The 21,760-nt window shown below is 27.2% G+C and overlaps 1 protein-coding gene across 2 annotated transcripts in view; it reads right to left on the bottom strand.

Annotated features, from left to right (window-relative positions):
* LOC112602814 (heterogeneous nuclear ribonucleoprotein C-like 3) overlaps nucleotides 1-21,760 on the bottom strand; it is a 125,892-nt gene that overhangs the window by 71,075 nt on the left and 33,057 nt on the right. Inside the window, exon 2 of one of the 2 annotated variants that reach the window (XM_025351172.1) lies at nucleotides 822-968. In XM_025351172.1, coding sequence (XP_025206957.1) covers nucleotides 822-966 — 145 coding nt within the window. In that variant the 5' untranslated portion in view covers nucleotides 967-968. Of the gene's footprint in view, nucleotides 1-821; nucleotides 969-21,760 lie in introns of those variants that run through there. The other variant, XM_025351252.1, reaches the window with a different exon arrangement.

Raw genomic sequence — 21,760 nt, 5'->3', positions numbered from 1 at the left:
TCAGTATCATATCACTATAATATTAAATACAACTTAGTTATTGTAATCTGTTGTGGTGCCAAACCTAAAACCAGCATTATAATTTATACGTTGTGATCATTTTATATAATAATATAATAAAATTCTTTCCTAAACATATTATGGCTTTTCAGAACCTCAGAGATATATGTTTATAAGCACCAGTGGTTTCGACTATACATTAGCCGAAAATTGAGTCGTTCTATTTTTTTAGTATAATGTTCGATCAAATTGCTTATTGATTGGAATAATTGTTGACTAAACATATTATTTTTCAGTATGACATAATATTATATATATATATATATATAGTTGGGAAAATTTTCGACTTTTTTTTGGAGGGTAAAATTTTTACAGATAATACATAATATTTATAGCACGCACTATTAAATTAGGTACCCGTACACAAGTATACCATATATTTTGATTTTATCGATATCCTGTTGCAATAATGTGATTATTATACTATAGATTAATTTAATATCTAAATAAATAATTATATTATTATTCTGAAAATTATATTTGCTGAATTTTGTGTTATAATTAATATAATATACTAATATGAAAAAAATATCGGGGTAAGCAGCACTTTATTTAAATAAATGAAAAACTTATAGATACACATTGGTTATCTGAAGTAAATCATAAATAATAAATTGTTAATAGTTTCAAAAATGATCGATAATTTTTCGCTTGTCTTATTTTAAAACGAAACACATTTGTTTCCTAGATTCTGCGTTAAGAAAGATATAAGAAAATGGACGTTATTATATTATATTAAGCTATATATAATATATACTCACCCACTAGACGACCGTATCGTTGAAACATTCTTTCAACGTCGGTTTTGCTACATTGAAATGTGTTGAGATTTCCCACGAAAACCCGAGAGTTAACCGCCTGAGGATCTTGGGAGTTGGTTTGGTTGCCCACTTTGCTCATCTTCATGTCTGTAAATGAAAAAAAAAACGGTGATGAAAAAATTATAAACTTAGATGTATAGTAGAGTTAAGATTTTATTAATCTAATAATTTCTAAAAATAATATAAGCACGTGACTGTTAGCTATTATACAGTTTATATTTGAGTATATGTACATATATATAAATACCTAAATATAAATTATAATATAATTATAAGCATAATATTTTCTTCTTCTTAACAATTAATCTTTTTTTTTTTTTATAAATATGAGCGTTTGCATATAAACATGATAAAATAATAATACACATCCTCGGTCCATTGATAACAATTTGATGTAGCACTCAACATTCACTCGGACGTGTAAAAATACTGAATGTACTTATTCAAGTTTGCACCTATTTACAAATGGAATAATATTTATTTTTTATAGTCCATTTGTTATTTGTACTCTGTAAATATTTAAAGTTAAATCAACGATGCGTATTTATCAACTACTTGAAAGCAACTTGTAAACTCTCAACTACCGGTCAATAAATTTGTAAATATATATATAATATAAAAATTCTTGAAAATGATTAGAATATAATTAATTGAAATGTACAATCAATATCGTATTTTATTCAAAACGTACTTTTACTTAATAGTGAACATTATAATTTCATCCACAAATGTGTACAAACATTATTGATAGAGCACACTTTATACTCTATAGAGACAACAATTATTAAACTTGAGTTCTGTATAAAATAATTATTCAGAAGAAGTCGAAAAAGTACAATTTTTTCAAAAATGTTTATATCATCACGAATAATTACTGCAATATAACCGTTTTATAAAACAAAATCGAGTTCAATATTATTTACAAATTTATAATGATAATTATAGATTTATTACGATAATATGTAAATTATAAGTAATATCTAATCGCTATCCATATTTCTACAAACTGGTATTTCTTTTTATCCAAACATAATGTTTATGGTTAATTTAGTACCATAATAAAATATACTTAATATAAATAACATTTTTATTAATATACATATTAACGTCCATTACTCAAATAATCATGTACACAGGAAAAAAAAGTTCACAAAGTAGGTAACAGCTTACTCTGATTGGCTGACTATATTATACCGTCGGCGATGGGCGTAATATTATTATAGAAAACTCGAAATATCACCGAAATGGTTCGGTTATTTTATTTCCAATATTCTCTAAATAAAAATATGTCATCTCCGGTATTTGGAGTACATTTAAAATATTTATATTTTTTTTATCCCGCTTGTGATTAAAAATAAATCGAATATTAATATTTATTAGTTTATATACGTCCAAATAAATATATAGTAATATCTGTCACAGAAGTAACCATTTGGAACGAACAAAATCGTAAAATAATATTGTGTAAAATATAAAATACTAAAATATTATCATTATAACATGATAAAATTACATTACTTCCTTTTTAATTTCAACATTTTAAAATTATCCAAAAACTATAACACATATTATTTATTCTTATTGACGACATTCTAAACAGATTACCGAATAAAATTAACCGAATTAATAATCTATATAAAAAAAATGTTTCTAGTTTAACTAGATATGTAAATTTATTGTTAAAAAATAACGATGCCTAGTTTAACACCATCCACACTTGTGATACATGTATAGGTAAGACAATTTTTTAATTTCAAGAATATACTTTTTAAACAAAAAACATTTTATTATAATATAATTTTATTTTTTTAGTCAAATAGATATGTATCGACGAAGACATTATAAGATTGTTCATATATACCAAGGTATTAATAAACCCACAAAATAAAAGAAGTTGTTCGGGACATCGAGGGCCAACTCGCATTTTGAGCCGAAACGCAAACACTGCAAAATAACGCGAACACTAATCCGCCACCAGGAGGGTACGTAATTATTAGCAGAGGCTTAGAAACTCATCCCCTTACCACTACCACCACCATCATAGCCATCGCCGGGAGAGGAGAAGATTTTCGGTCTCCTCCGACTTAACGACGGCGACGTTATTGTTGATATAGTCTGCATTGTTATTGCACGAGTCCGTTGGCTAAATAAACTATGTATATTATACATCGTATAACAACGCTTGACCGCGACGTCTGGGAGCCGCGTCACGTCGTCCATCTGGTACATTATTTATTGACAGTTTACTTAGATAAATCTATTTATCACTAAAGATAGTCTTAAACTTCTCCACGATCTTCAAGATTGTTGACAAATTTGTCACGCAGGTAGTCGCCACACTCGTAAATTAAACATATTACATGACCTTAGTGAATTCTGAAACTACTCCATTGCGTCGTGTTGTACGGTCAAAAAAATGAAGAATACATATAATTAGATGATAGATGAGCGCTTTTGATGTTAATATAAAATTTAAATAAATTATTGTCTTTTGGAATGACAGCTGAAGAAACAAGATACCTACAACGTTTCTATAAATTTATCTACTTGGATATACTTTTTATTTTCATTATTGTCATAGTGCAATACAATTTATACATGATTAAATATTAAATATTACGTGTGATAAGAAGTCTAAGAAATACGTAGCTTTTAATAGATGGGGTTTCTATAAAATGGTTTTAATTTATTGACTTTGTTCGTAATATTTATAATTTTACTAACAATTGAACATGCGATTGATTAACTTCAATTTTTTGTTTACATTATAAATAGATAATTATAGTTGTATAAATCAGTTACACTTATATGGATTTGATTTTAACTATATTATAGTTATTGAGAATACAATATTGATACTTGTAACAAAAATAATTGCCTTACTATCAAAACTATACAGAATAAAACTTATAAAATATAATTTTTAGTATAGTATGAAATCTATAGAAAACTAAGGTGAACAGCATTAATTGGGTTCTGTGATAAAATACTATATCACAAAGAAAACAGCAAATTTTAAATTTCGCTAATTAGATAAATGATTAAACTGTTTTTCCATAATTATTAGGTGACAAAAATAGTTTAAGACGTTAAGTAATACTACAATAATTTGTCTTACAACGAATTATTCACTTTTCAATTTCAATAACGATCTTAGTTTTTTTATAACTATTTATGATATTGATTTTCATAGAATTCAAAATATAATAACTACCTAGCTATTTATAATATCGTGAAATATAATTGAACACCCATAAAAACATTAGATAGGTACCCATCTATATTATGACGATATTAAACTATTGTTTTCCAACAATTTTAATTTTTTAATCTATGATATATTTCAGTCAACTTTATGAGATTGAATAAAATAGGTTTTATGAATCATACATATAATAATAATGTATAATTTATTATTACATATTGTTGAAACTATTAAATATGCTTGTTTTTTTTTTTTTTTTTGTGTGTGTCTTTAATATACTTTAAAATTACAAGAGAATAAATAACTATTAGTTACTATATTCAAGAAGGGTTAATGGATTTTTTTATCTAGACTTTATATAGTATCATTATTAGTGTTATGTTATTAAATAGATCAAAAAACGGTTAATGTATCAATAGGGTCGAGTGTAAACTGCAGTAAAGGGTGTCTCATCCAAGCATTTTGTATAGCACAATAATTGATCGATGTGTATAAAACTAGAAGATGATAGACTTATAATTATCATTGTCGTATATAATAAAGTATATAAAAAAGATCTTCAAAGATATTCGAAAGTCATTAATCAATATTATGTCATTTTCAGAAATTAAATTATTTAAGTCCAATACACGAATCTTATTGAGTATCGTTTTACGATAAAATGTCTAAAAAAAGACGTGTAATACGCGTATCGTAAGAAATTTGCGTCTTTTAGCGCGTCATATTATCGTATGTACCTAATGCAATAATTTGGATTGGGTTACTGATCAGATCCATGTACAATGTACATAATATTATAGTAATTATAGTACAATTACTCGTTACAGTATATTGTAATTATTTTTTCGTCCGGCGCGCGCAGGGTAGCATTTGCATCACCATAATAGTAATGACATAAGGGACTAAGACTCGAGAATATTTTCATAGTTCCGATAAGTATAGTATATTGCGGTTAATCATTTACAATTTATCAAAATATGTTTTTTTTCAATGAGACGATAAATTAGCTAAAAAATAGTACATTACAAACTGTCTTTCAAATTTGGCTATTAATATTCTAAAATCTAAATATTGAAATAAATGTTGTAAACTGCAAATGAATGATTATAAATATAAAATATATTATTTTAAAGACAAATAACTTGAAATTAAATTAATTGTAAATAAAAAGGTAGGTAGTCAATTATAGATCTACATCTATATTAATATTATAAATATTATACTTCAACCCCTATAGGTTACTATAAGGTGGCTTTACATACATTTCGTTATGGCTCATGAAAGTAAAATACATTTTTGTTTAAATGCATGTACTTTAAAATACATGTATAGAGTTACAATTGGCTATAAAAAATACGATTAAAAAAATAAATAAATAAATAATGTACAATAATTGAAACATTATACATTGCAATGGGATTATTTGAATAAAATAATATTTGATTAAGACAATGTCCGTTTATATTTTGTACAATATTGTAAACTCAAAAAATATTTTACTGATTTTGACAAAAGTTTCAAAAATTATTTTTAGAGATATCAATAATGTTAGAAAAGAGAGTAGTTTTAACCATGTTTGAAAATATACCAAATGTTGTATCTAATCCTTAGCAGTCTAATTCCGTAGTTTGTAGTAGGTAAACTAAAACCAAGAGTCCAAGATGCATTGATATAGCGCCATATTTTATGTTTTTTTTTATTTTTTCCCAGAGGAAGTCTAGTTATATTACAGCTAGTATTATATTATACAAGCCACTTGCAAATATTATTTATACTTAGTAGATTAATAAAGAATAAATATTAGGGGAAGGTGTAGCGCCACCCCTAAAAATTTAGGTAAACGCGTACACTCGCAGAATGATACAGATTAAAATCTCACGTAATTTACGACGTGCGCGCGAGCAACAATAAATAATATACGATATCGCATTGCATAAGACGACGATATTGTTATATAATGTTGTCGTGGAAATGCAAATGATCGGATTTAGGAGGTGAAAAAAAAATAACCGCTCTGCAGCAGTGGTTATAAGAGGGACTGCGGTGTGGTACTGCCGGTGTGGCAGACGGCACATCGCTACGACTAGACGGTGTGCTCGAGGGGTAAGCCTAAGCTCATAATTTTTTTCCTGCCCACGGCGCGTCCGGAATTTTCCGGTCGACCGCCGGCGGACGTCTTGGAACGCACGCATTCCGTTTAAATTAAAACGGCCCGTCGCACCCCCCGTAGACGGCACCTGAAAACTGTCAGCGTTCGGCGACCCTGCCAGCAATCTTGTCGAGAATGATAATAATACATTAAAAAATATAATGATATAATGCACGCGTGTACGCATTACAATTACGCCGAATACAGTAGTCTTCTCGCGCTAAGCTTAACACAATTACATGTTTTAAACAAACCGTTTCGGCGGGGTTGCACTTGAAAATATACTGTGGTTTGCGAATTACTGACTCGTTTTTTATGCTTAGTAGGTACACTCCAAATATTTTTTAACAGGTTAACAAAGCACAGGAACGTTGAGTAAGAACGTATATTATATACGCAATCAATTATTTTTACACATAAAAAGTATAGTCAATTCTACGTTTAAAAAAAAAAAATTCTCTTGATTTACTCTATAAATGTGAAAAATGGAAATATTATACCAAAAATAAAAGAAACTAATGTAACTCAGTATTCACCTCCTCCGCTAAGTCCTTAAGTTAAAACTTAGTCTCAAAAACAAAACATTCATTGAATACTACTTGTAATATAACTTCCACTTGGTTATACCTACAATATATATATCTAGGATCAAGAACATTTAACATTTTACAATTTATAACTGAAAGCATTTTAAACGATTAATTTTCAAATATAATTATTGGATATCTATATTATGTAAACGGATGTGAGCCTCTAAATCTATATAATAACCAACAAATGTTTTCAGTCAAAAAACTAGTTCATCATTATTATAATAGATTTTACAATAAACTTATTTAATCACAAAATCCTCTTATCTCCCAAATGTTGTTGACAACTATTTCTGCTAGAAACTTTACATATATATTTAAACAAATATAACGCTTAATAACATCTTAAAAGTGTACTTATTGGTTATCTCTCATGTCTTTATGTATAATTTGTTTCTGTTTATTATTCATTTAATTTATCTAATGTGTTGTTTTTATTATAAATTGTGAATATCAAAATAATAATAATAATAATAATATATAAACATCAAAAAAATCATACCTATATTAAATAAAAATAAAAATACAATAAAAATTAACTCATAAAATATCATATTAACTAAGTATTCAGTCTCTGATACAAATAAATACTTAAAGTTACATACTACAGACAAATTATTGTAAAGTCGCATGTTATTATCTATATTAAATACATAAATCTTAAATCAATATTGTCTGCCCCTTAAATTTTAGTGATGTTATCCCATCATATTTTATATCACAAAAATTATATTATTTCACAATTTACATCGTTTAAAAAATCTAGTTTTTATATTTTCACTTTTCATGATTTTAATTATTTAATAATTTTATATTTATTTTAATTTTATAAATTATTTAAAATTGTATTATTTACTTATATATATATTTTTCACCAATATTATTAATTATAAGAAATAGATTTATAATGCTTATAAATATATAATATATACAAATTACAAAACCTATTAAGAAATAATGGTACGAATATATAACACTAGTCATTCATACAGCTTCAATACATGTTTTGAAGTAGGCAGGCAGCACTTTAATCGTGAATACTTTTTCACTTTACAATACACATAGTAGTTTTCCATGAATTACTGTCCTTTAACAAAGTATATTTTATTAAAGTTTTGGTTTTTTGTAAATATAAAATAGATGGAATATTTAATATAATAATGATATAAAATATTTATTAGAATTTAAAAAAGTTATAAAATATTAATATATAAATATAATTCAGTATAATTTTTTAATCAATAAAGCTTCAATAATAATTGCTTTAAACCTACAAATTATTATGAACTATTATAACTTAGAAATTAAATTTTGAATTCTGATTTTTATATTATGTTGACATTTTCAAAAAAATGAACTGCTTAACAATTTTCAGTAAAATCAAAAAATGTGTTTCTCATTATTACCATAACAGATCATTCCTTAAATTGCTCAAAATGTCAGTTTTTAAATTATATTTTTTAATTTGAAAATTTAAAAAATTGAAATTTGAATAAATTCGTTATTATTTAGTAAAAATGGGAGGAGGTAAGAGTGCTTATAGTGAATCACTCTGTGTACGTAATAATATTATATACATAAACATGATACATCCCTTAAAAAAAACTTGGTTACGATACTGCTTTACGTCAACAAAAACAACTGTGATCAATAATAATGCTCACGAAATCACGTTTTGTTGGAATATAATATTATTGTCTTAGCAATATTCATTTCATTGAAATGCATCTACCGACGCGTATTTAATATTCTCGGCGTGTTTAGAAAACTTTTTATTTTTTATCTAAAAAAATTGTAATATACCCTCCTTAATGAAACATATTGATTTTAAACATTCCAAACTCTTCGTGTTCAACCTTGACAGATAACGTGCTTAAAAACGAATAACTTCTGAATATTATTCACGCTGTAATTACAGTAATTTTCTTTATCTTTTGTTTTTATTTTTGTGTGTATTATATTTATTAATATCCATAATTTTAGTTATAATTTCATGGAAATCTTGAAAATTATCATAGATTAAATATCTACATATAATAAAATAATAGTGGATGAACATAGTATGACGAGGGCATTTAAGCAGCGCATATTTACTTGAATATTAACTGAACAAAATATGTTCAATAAGAACATCAATTAAATATATTAGAAAATCAAATAATATTTTGTATATATGTACCTGATTCATATATAAAACAATTTATTACTTCTCTAAGAGCTATTTAAAAAAATTTTTTTTTTTTGTACTATTTGATATAATTTAAATAAATTATATGAACGGGTATTATGGCTTAAAAATACTTATTTTTACCCTCTTGTAGATCCTTAAAAATTATTTTTTATGCATGATAGTGGCTTTTTAACAAAATCTCCCTGGGAGTAATAACAGTTTTAAAATTATACTATGATGATTATTTTATTATTTATTTCGTCTGTATATTTTCTAGTTGACATTTAAAAAAAAATAAAAAAATTACCTCCATTATAATCTGTTCTTTAACTATTTTTATTCTAGAGGAGCGGTTTATTGTCATAATACCGTGGTATAATAATAATACACACCTATTATGCACTATATTATAATACGTGGTGAGTATGTATATAATATAGATTTATTTCCGATGGAAATATAATTTCTTCGTGAAAATACATTTACCATGATGGACTTAATTCAATATTTTGTACGGAAGAAGGTCGATATCGGTAAACTAACTGAATTCAACCACGTCGGTTTACTAAACAATATACAATAATATAATTTGCTTACACTGTACCCATTCAAAGAACTCTACGCTGCAAGCGTATATATATTTAGTTATATATAGTCATATAGGTGTACAGAATACTATACTATACATACGGGGACGTATACACTTCGGAAAATACCTAATTTAGTTTTAAATGTAATAACCAGTAGAGAAGTTTTAATAAATTGATTTAGTGAACAATTAAAATAAAAACACAAACATTGTCCACGTACAATGTGTTTAAATAATAGTTATGATTTTGAACATTCTTTCCTTGAATATAATACGATAGCAAATATTTAAAGAAAGAGTATTGAATAATTGTTACCTACTGTTCCACTAGAACCGGAAGTAAATTGTACGTCATCGATTACAATCCTGCTCACAATAAAATCGAAAATTGTGTATATTCGATAATATTATATATATTTTTATTCTTTAATATTTTCAGTCATAACAATTTTTAAAAATTTAAAAATAAATCTTATTACAAATAAAATACTTTTTAAAATAAAAAAAAAAAAAAACGTTGATATTAAAAAAAAAAAAAAAAAAAAAAAATCAATAGTACTTTAACGAGTCATCTTGTTAATATTATATTGTTCAATCATACATACATGTGTTATGAAGTTATGTTTTTTAACATTTTAATCACAAAACATTAATACTATTATACCATTTTTACCATTGTTACAGTGTCTAACGTACCCGATAGAAAATCGATAATTATTACGTATTCTGGACGTCTGCCATGGGGCTTCAGCCGATGATACACTAACCCCACAGCACTTCCTTCTGCGTACACGTATTATACACATATTTTTTGCCACCCTCTGTACATACGTACGATTACGCAATTTTGACTTATTCATCAAGAGGCCACACTAACATTTATCTGAATTCGCGATTTCCGTTAGCAATTTTTTTTTTTCATATTAATATCTAATATCTGGGCCCCTAGTTTTGTTATAATATAATATTGTAAAGTACAAAAATAATATTATCATCATTATTATTATATTTATCATTTTATTAACATTAATTTTAATGGAATTAATTGTTAGACTACAGTACGCAAATTGGGACTGAGATTAAATAATTTCTATGGTTTCGACTGTGCTTGTACAGACAGTGTATATACAAATGATTTGATGACCGTAACTGCATAACATTAAATGTAACTTAAATTTTCTATGTAAAATTGCCAAATTTTCCAGATATATGTAGATGTAGAATTGGGGGAGGGAGTCAAGTGGGCTATAGCCCCCTCGGAATTTTGTTTATCATCCTTCTATGTAAAAATGTACAATTTTATACCTACATAAAATTAAAAATAATATATTCATAAAATATTTTATTGGATAATTAAATTGTTAAATGATTTAGTTATTTATATTTTATGTATTACAGCATATTTATATCAATAACAATAACAATAGTAAATATATTTATTTTTAACTTAAATATTATAATGTATAATTATTTTTTAACTATAATGTTATCTTCGATTGCCGATATTTCAGTGAATAAACCTAATTCTTATAATTTTGGTAAAATATTAGTAGTAGGTTAAAAATAATCCAATAATAGGACGGAGCAACGACACAACGGTGATGATATGTGAGTAATTATTCAATAATGGTGAATAGGCCAGACTAATAAACACTAAATACCGTATAAAACTATTAAATATACACTATATGTCAACTAAATGGTAAAATAAGTTTTCGTTACATTTTGTTTTAGTGTTAATAGTGCATTAATTTAAACATCAAACTTTATTTTAAAAATACCTATACAACTTTTAAAGATGTTAAATATATTTAATAATGCAAAGAAAAAGTTAAAATGTGCTTTTTTTTGTATTTAGTTCTTTTACATATTTTTATATAAAATGTTTACAATTTAAGTTTGTATCCAAAACATTATAGGCCATAGCCCGTCTCCTTAACATTTAAATTCATCATGTCTATACATATAAGTAAGCCATATTTTACTCGTATACTTTTAGTTGTATAATGTTATTGTGAAATAGTATTTTTAAGGTACTTTCAATATCATATTTAGCATAATATGTTAACAAAGGAACAAAGGTAGCGTCGGGTCATCCAGTGAACCATTTTATAATTCAGTTATGGTCTCATTTGATTTCTCTTTTGAAACCGACGTAATACACTTCTATGAGTTCTATAGTGTAATTATAAATGTCTTTATTTTATTTTGCTCGATTTTCCGATGTGACCACGCACATTATACATAGCTAAATAATAATTATTACAACTTTAATAGGTTCGTTGAAAAGAGCCTTACGTGAAAATGATATACTATACCTATGGCATTAGGACATAATATTATATGACGTTTTACTTTCACGTGGTTTTTTGATTTTAAAGTTTGTTTGTTATATTATAGCCACCTCCATGTAACTATAGTTCATTGATATACAAAGTTACGATACTTGAGCTGTACGGGTTCTTTTTTTTTTGTAAAAATCAAACACATGGATATCTAATAAAGACTACTAATTTATTAATAATTGGTAAGAACTTGTTCAGTGGTTCTGTTTTACATATTAGTACAGTATTTTAACCATACCATTAGGTTGTAGACAACATCACCTTTTATATTCACGTAATTGATTAACTGAGTGATTAGTAATACGATTTTGTACTATTGAGTTCTACCGTGTTCATGTTTTAAGTCTATACAATATACATTCGCGACTGAATACGATCTTTCAGAATATGCAGTACAAGTTTAATTAACAAAGTTTTCAACCACAACGATTTCGTATTACAAAATTATAAAAATTATTATTGTTTTAACAAAAAAATCTTGGCAATAAATACATTTAGTTAATATTTCTATAGAGTGCTGATTTGGATCTATAGAGGACGCTAAAAACCAGTAAACATAGCTCCTTCCACTGCCTAATTGCGAAAATACGTATAGGCTTAATGAAATTTAATACTACTTAATTTCGACACAAGCACGCGGCACACTTAAATAAATTGAATAAAAGACCTATTTTTGATACTTTATAGTCCGTCGACCGTCTTGTATTTCAAAGCTGATTCAATTGTGTGATACAAAGGAGCTATATAATTTAAAATAATTGTTTAGTCTAAAAATGTTGCGATCATTAATTTATTACAAATCGCTAATATATATATATATATATATTATAATGATCGTCAGATCGTCTTTATACTTAATGATCACGTCGAGAAAGTGTATATTCTACACAAACGACGGTGCTTTGATATCAAACGATTATTATGTACGCTATATGCGCTGCGATGGAAAAAGAAAAAAAGCCACTATACCGACGAATTTTCGCTCTTGCTCTACACTTACCTTCTACCCGTTTCCCGCTCATTCTTTCCGCCATGGAATTCCTTTAACTTGTCAAAATTTAATTATACGCTCGTTTAATTAATAGCTGTCGATTCTTCCCTTTGAACCGCGGAAGGCTTCAAAAGAAACGCCCCTCCAGATAATTTGATTACAGAGAAATGATAACAATAATAAAGACCCCGTCCAATACTTGACACCATCGCCGCGTGAAATCGTTAATTGGTAGGAACTGTCGGTGGCACACTCGTCGTCTTGCAGCAGTACAATACGACCCACGTGTCTTGCAGGCCACCACTAATACGTATTTATGGAAAAAATTGTGTTTTTTTTTTTATTCTTATTGCGTAATATTTGGTCAAAAGTTATTTATATGTATTTTACAAGCCTTCAGAGACGCCATAACAAGATAAGATAATGTCAACCCAATATTTATTTTACTTCTTAAGCAATATATATAAAATGTATTTATGTAAAATAGTTTTTTTATGAATTTTAGTGTAAAATCATCAATTGCAAAATATATAGAAGATAATATTTTCGAGAATTATACCTAGGTATTAGTTTTATATTTAACTATTATTTCGTATTTGATTTTATATAATTCAACTTTAAAAATAAAACATTTTCTTTTTTCTCTAAACATTTAAATGGATTTCAAATCGTTTGAGGTAATACTAAGACAAATCCGATTCATCGTAGGCCAAGCATCATATACCCATTATACCCTCAAGAATATTATTCTTTATAATTCTTTTAATGGGTAATTTCACTCTGAAATTATTCAAAAACATAAAAGAAAGATTATTTTGTAATTGATGCGCTTTGTTTATGTTACGCGTAAGTCAGATAGTGAAAGGAAACAGTACGCTGTGCATCCTCATAATAATAATATTATATATGACAAGGGTCCGCTGATGGTGGGGAAATAGGTACTGCTTTAACTGTACACATACGCGAAAAGCAGATCTGGCGATTAAGAGTGGGTTGGTTTAATTAGCGCCGCCGGTGTTAAATATTATTGTAATAATATTATGATATGTTTTCATGTTCACGGCTGTTTAATTCCTATGATGGTTACAAAAAAAAAAAAAGAAACCTTTCCGCCGCCATGTTATTATATTAGGCATTATTACACCGGCTGACATTTTCGCCGCGGCCTTTCGCACACGCTATAAAACAACGGATATAATATAATATCCAACCCCTGCTACCCACTCGCCAAGGCGGTCGTTTCGCAGTACGGCGAGGCTTGGCTATATTGTCAAGAGACTTAACTGAAGGTTATACGGTTTGTAATTTTACTGGGGTGCACGGTAACAACGTGTGTATATAATACGATAGATCTAAACCCTGCGAGCAAACAAAATAAACACCACGCGCTTTAACATATTTCGGTCGAGTTCGGTAAATACTGTCAAGATTATTTTATAGCCTCATAGATACATATTATATCTACGAGTAATACTATGTATAATAATGTATTATGTATGTATATGGAAGGTATATCGTGATGCCCTGCATGTGCTAAACTAAATATAAATTGTATTAGCGTATAGCATTATATTAAAATATTATTATCTATGTACGACGACGATTGAGTACAATTATTTACACGCTTTTACATAAGTATTATTTACATAAGTATAACCTAATATTATATTATAGTATATTATATTGTGTATTACTTTTTAGACGAATCAACGAAATGTCATTCAGTGGTTCGAGTATTGTACATTTTATGGCAAGTTTAATATTTTACTATGTGATCTGCAAATATAATTTAGATACTTTAGTAAAAAAATCCAAAACTTATTCATCCGAACTACTGAATAGTTGATTTAGAATGCAACTCGTCAATCTTCATTGAGTACTTCTCTGATTACAGATAAGACGTCCAATATTGTAGTAGAGTACATTAAATTATTTTAATTCAATGCAGAAAATTATTTACGTACAAAAAAACGATCTTTATCGAAAACGACAATGCAGCTACCGTTTCTATAAAATAATCTCATGGTTTATAGTTTATTTATATTATTAAAAGTAATTTATTTTCTTATTAGTAATATCTGGTAACTAATTTGAATAAGTTTTTGACAAAAATATCGCGTATACAGAAAATATCATATAAAAAACCTTATATTATAAGTTTTTAACTTTGAAAAAATAATAAGTTAAAAATAAACTAAAATAATTAAACATTTCAAATGTTTAGTATATCAAATATCTCAAAAGACCTAAAATATTTTGAAATAATAGTATCATGCCTTGCTTTATTGTTTAAAAAAAATATATTTCAAAACTCAATTATTTTTAATTTTTTAATTGTAATTAAAAATTATTGGGATTTATTAATTGCAATTCATCGTTAAATTTCTGCTAAAAATATTATTCAAAGTTGTCAAAATACAGGTTAAAAATGAATAAATGTTAATTGAAAATAAATACGTAATATTCCATCGGCGGTTGCACTTTACGCAATTATTATTATTTAAACAAACAAGGAAATCCAAATATACATAATATCGTATATAATGATGATTGCAGTCCAAAAACATTTTCCCCGTCACACACAGTCCAATAAATTTAAAATACGGATATTTATTTAAATGAATATAATTGCACACATTGGACTCTATAAATACGAGTATGTCCGATCGTTCACTTTCATTTCGCCAAGTATTCAAGACGTCAAAATTTCAATATTTAACAGCATTCAAAGATTTTATAATGGAAATTTTTGTACTGAATAATTAAGGACTCGATAATTTTATTCAATATCATTACTTTTAAATAATCACATAGTTTATTAATATCTTGATTATTCTATTGTAATTGTATCTTATTTTTATTTTATTTTTATAATCCGATATTGTCATTAGCAAAATAAAATAATACCTTTAAATAAACTTCTTTTATTCTCGGACGTGTGTTATCGTATAAAACATTGGATGTTGATTTTTAGTCAAATTTATAAGGCCGGGAGCATTACAATAAGTGCCTATTGATTCTAAACGATATTTCAGAATACAGAAAAACATCATAAGTATTAGTGAATAATAAAATCATACAACATATACAGTCACAACAAACGTAAATAAGCTTACAACGATTTATTTTTTTATTTTGTATATAATAACAAGCTGTATAACCCTATTTCGTCTGAATAGGTCAGCGTCGGTGTAACTAGTTTTATAAACTAATTTGACCGAGATATTGCCATGTATACATTATCCGGTATATTGCCGAACGTGATTTATGTTAGGTATACTCTTAACTTATTTGATATCTCTAAGATCGAGTAGTTTTTGAGTCTTTATAAACTACAAACATACGGACTATAGTTTATAGAAAAGCTTTCATTGTATGTTTTTAATGATATTCTGAATGCGTTCGGTTTTTCATTTTTACATTTTTTATAACCCGAGCTCCACAATTTTATTCACAAATTATATTGAATAGCCTGAGTGCGTCCTCAGTCCACATGCAAGAAAATTTCATACATCGAAAATACTAAAAATAAATTTTAAAATAATAAGATATCAATATTTGGTTATGTCAAAAGAATGACTTTTAAACACTAGCCTATATAAAACTCTAAATGAACTGGAACATACAAAGGTGTATTACCTTTATTTGGACGCACTAGGAACATATAAAAGGGTCATTTCGGGACGCATTCGGGAACTTCCATTTTTTATTTATTTCTAGTTACAATTGATTACGTAACAATTATTTTATTTTTCGTAATCAATAGCAATCTCAAAATATATAGACAAAAAGTAAATTCCATTTTTTTAAGTAAAAACGAAATTCATGTATGAGCTACCATATGGTAACCTATAGGGGTTGAAAAATTAAACTAAGAAAACTCAAGAATGTGGTGTATCCAGAATTTGATGCCAAATGGTTCATTATTGTTTCCAAGTTTATAAACTTACATCAATTTTTATAACACAATTATATAAATGGATGTCCTATTAATTCATTTAAAAAAATCACTAGATTCGCATAATATTTTAATTTTTCCGGAATCTTGACGCGTTCACGTTATAGCTACTGCAGCTAAAACTGACATTAAAATTACAACATTACTCCTCCGGATAAATACGGCAAGTCGTGGACCGTGGTCGGAACGTGCGTTTATAGAAAATATAATTTAATCTGGCTATGACGAATTTGTCATGGTTATAACGTGATAATATTATTGTATATCAATTCAAACGAGTGCAACGCACTGCATTCATACGTCGGGAGGCTGAGTAAAATTTTCAGCGCATAATTTTATTGCCGTACTGCTCCACGCTCGTGGCGTCGGCGAAATAAACGACCGTCCATCGCTGTGCATTGTCGTAGGGTTTTACGTGTATCTAGATTTGAAATTTTACCACGTTACGTTATTATATCAGAATATTATTTTTCGTCGCGATATTTATATCAATTCAAAATGGCATCGGTGCACTCGACGGATCGTCAATCATCAGAATACCATTCGTATACGGAGTAATATATAATAGTATAATATTTTTACATAATACATTATGTGCATCGTGATATAACGTTTTATAAAATTATATATATACGCCGCCATCGCCATTCGAGCGCGTGACCCCGTTCCCGAAATAAACTCTCTGAGACGACATATTGTACGTATTATTACCGTCGCGAAATAAATCGCGCCCCGAATCCGAATGATTTGTGCCGCGACTTCGTCCTGCCGCTCCTTCAGGGTCGCTCGCACGTACACGATTTAGTTATTATTATTATTATTATTATTATTGAGGTCGTGATTTCACGGAAAACGGCACTTTTTAAACAATATTTCTTATCTGGTGTATCCGGTTTTTTAAGACCACTGCAGTCCTCCCCCATCTCTCGACGATCCTACCAACCACTATCGCCGTCGTTCTGAGACCCGTTCTTAAAAACGTTAGCCGATCAGTTAACAGACGGGCTCAGTCGCGACGTATTATATATATATATATATATATAGTTTCGTATAATTACCCCGGCAATTAACCGGATATCCGATTACGACGACTTATCTCAACAAAAATGTTATATTTTATATTACAACTTCAGAAAACATAATAATACTATAGCTGGGAAGAGAGATACACCGCGAGCAGCTCAAATCGAACGAATCCGTGGCTCCTATGCGTTTTAAATAAAATGATATATTATTACTCTACCGCGAGTCTCGATTATTATCATAATTATCTTTATTACTTTACTATCTATTATTATTATTATTCGACAAAAACGATGTTTAGTGTATAATAATAATATACATTGGCTGAATTATTCAAAGACTGTGGTGTGTGCGTTTATTTTTCGTTCTTACCACTTTAAATGCACATTCGCCGAGAATAATATTTCAGGTGTCAGTAACTACAGCCCTAATGTCAAAATCGGAAGTCAAAATTGCTATGTTGGCTGATTCACTGAGTGAGTTCACCGCCCCGCCATAACTTTTCTTCAGCATTAATTTAAATTTTTTATTTTAACTTAAAAATAATATTTCTAGTTAGATAATTTGATTTTATATCGTATAAGGAATGTTATATTTTCTCTATCAAATATGTTTACTGTTAATTTGTATACATGTGTTCCTCTTGATATATCTAAATCAAAATCTAAATGAGTATATTAGGTTTTAATTGACCTCATTAGGACAATCTATTAATAGCGTAAAAATCTATTTGTTTAAAAATACAGTAATCAAGTGTAATTGAAAAATGTTAAAAATTTGAATTTTATAGATGTATTATTAAAGTAATAATTGGAGCGTAAAAATGCTCGATGAATCACTTTAGTAGCGATTTTACAAGGGATATTGCGAGGGTCATCCAATGATCTATGTAAATGAGTAAATATATAATAACTTAAATATAAAAGTAATTATAGTTATGCTTATAAAAAATTTAATATGAATAAAAATGATTTCATATGTGGATACTTATAAAGGATATAGCATAAAAAATTATTTCTCACGTACCTATCAACAAAGAAAAATTGATATGTGTATGAAGATAAAATATGTTTTAGCCTCTCCCCACTTAGTTCTTGTCAAAAACCACCTCTGAAAGGCTTTATATAATATAAAACGCAAAGAGTAAATCTGTTTCGACATTATATTACATAATATTTAAATATTATTCACACGACATCACGTCAAAGGTTGGTTTTACTGGTTATTCCCTATGTCAAAATATCTTTTGGTGAAAGCGAGGTTTTCTCTACGCTTAATATCGTCGCACTAAAACGTCATATACATTGGAGCGTGATGAAATACCCGTCCGAAACAAATAATTTTATTTTCTCGATACAGTTGCTTTTGTACGATTTGTTTAAAAAAAAAATCTCAAACGCATTTACATATGTACCTACTTGCCAACATTGTGACTGACGTATTTTTGTAAAACCATTTGAAAAACCACGTACTTATATGACATATTTTTTAAACGTATTTATAGTTATGTTTATTCGATCGACTTAAACCACAAGTATCCTTCCCTTTTGAACACGTTCATATCCAATGAAATATGTTAATTTTACACTAAAAAACATTTAATGCATTCGAAATAGATTTACATATTTTATTCGGTAAATTTTTAAATAATATTAGCGTATTTTTTTCGATTATTTTAAGTTCTGAGAAGAGTAATGTATGTATTGGATTTATAATGATGTGTTTTATTTTTTATTTTTATTTTTATCACCTATTGTAACGAAAAAAAAAAAAAACTTCAAATTGAAACCTTGCGAATGATTTTCAGTAGAAAATTGGGTCTAAATCAGTGATAAACAATAGGTGGCTCGCCTACCTTTTTTATTTGGCCTTTGCTATATTTTCAAATTACTTAATAAAATATTAACGTGTATCTGTATTTTATTTTATTGTTTTTTTAACATTAAAAAATGTTATAATTATTAATTTGTTCTAAATTTTAAATTTAATTGACCGTTTTTTTTTTATTTCTATACTCTATGGCTTGCTAGATTTTAAAGTTCTAAAAATTGGTCCACTAGTAACTTTGAATTTTCTATTCCTCATCTAAATAATAATTTATAATAAAATAAACAACCAATAAGGCAATAACTATATATTTCGTTTTTTATTAACTAAACATCATTCAAGAATATTACTATTATTGACTCTTAAATTCGCATTAATTTGAAATAAATACCTTAATTTACCTTGTCGTCTACATAATAATAGGATAAACAATGCAATTTAACTCTATTATTTAAAACTTTTTTACTACAATACTATAATAGTCTAACTCAATATTTTTCAACTTTTTTTCATTCAAGTACCCCTTAAACTCTCAGTACTGCTCTACATACCCCCAAGGTTAAGGGGAATCTGCCACCTTTAATGTTAAAAAATATTTATTAGTATTATATAATTAAATATTATGAAAACCCGGTTTTTTGCCAACAATTATTAAATTGTTAAATAATCCACAAATAATTTAACAAACTATTTAAAATAGCTTAAATTTTATTTTTTTCGGCCATTACAATTTGTTTTTTGTTTACCCCTTTGTACCTTTTTGTATATCTTAAGTTATGAAATATTAGTCTAACTCATTTTTAACTATACCATTCAAATGTGAACCTTGTTTCTTTTTAATAGTTTTTATTTGAAAAATACTGTGTTGGTATTTATCAGAACATTTATTGGCTTTGGACCGATTTTTAAAACCAGCTTTTACAAATTCTGGTTCAATATGCTGGCTTATATTTTTTATTGGTTGGACTTGAAAATGCTCAACAGAAATAACAATAATCTGATTGACTGGATGAAGTATATTTAAACTGAGGATATAAATTGTACCGAATAATAAGGTATTATCGTTTTTTTTAACTTCATATCCTAAAGTTGAAAAAAACCTTTATTTGAAATAGTTGGATAATAGGTATATGCACTTACAAAATTAAATAATAATTACAAAAAACTGCCGATGACGTTAAAGTACACGTTGTATGTATATATTTGAAACCCCCACGAAATAAAACTCGATTTGGATATGATTTTTCAGATTTTAGTTCAGTTTTCAGTAATATTTCTTTACGTGTTTATCTAATAAATCGTAAAATAACGTTAAACAATAACGACATTTTACAGTAGAGAATATATAGATTCACGAATCAATTGGATAATCTTCTAATAAAAAAATGTTAATAAAAAATGAATAATATTCATAAAAAAAATGAACAATTTACTGAGCGTGATTTAAAATATATTTATTTAGATAAAGAAGTGTATTTCTAAGATAACTATTACACGATACTGAAACAATAGTTTTCTAAATAATACGATGTACAAGTAATATTTTATCTAATATAAGTTTAAACACTTTATGGATGCAATTAAACGTATTGAAATTTAATCATAGAATGTGTGATGAACTGTCAACAAGACATTAAATTAAATTAAATTATATCTCTAGTGTTATAGTATGATATAATTAATATAATATAAAAAATAATGAAGTAATGTGATCGTATTTTTGAATTCATAAACATTGAAAAAGAACATAGCAATTACTTCACCGTATAAACTAAAAATAATAAAAACAAAAATATGACTACGTTTGTATAATCGTTTTTTTGTTAATCGTCTGTTTCAACTAAGGTTGAACTTAATGTCCATGAAAATTCGAAACTATTTTTAAATCTAATTATAACCACAACATTTGAATTTTGCGCGCATATTAATCATTGATTGTCGTGGTTTTGCAAATAAAATGTAATCATATCAAATAAAATTATAGCTTAATCTTCCGAGTCGAGAGCAAATTAATTTGGATTGCATTAAATTA

Source organism: Melanaphis sacchari, unplaced genomic scaffold (assembly GCF_002803265.2).
Source record: "Melanaphis sacchari strain LSU unplaced genomic scaffold, SCAv2.0 Contig0_pilon_pilon, whole genome shotgun sequence".
NCBI classification, from domain to species: Eukaryota; Metazoa; Arthropoda; class Insecta; order Hemiptera; family Aphididae; genus Melanaphis; species Melanaphis sacchari.
This window is presented reverse-complemented; position numbering and strand designations above follow the sequence as displayed.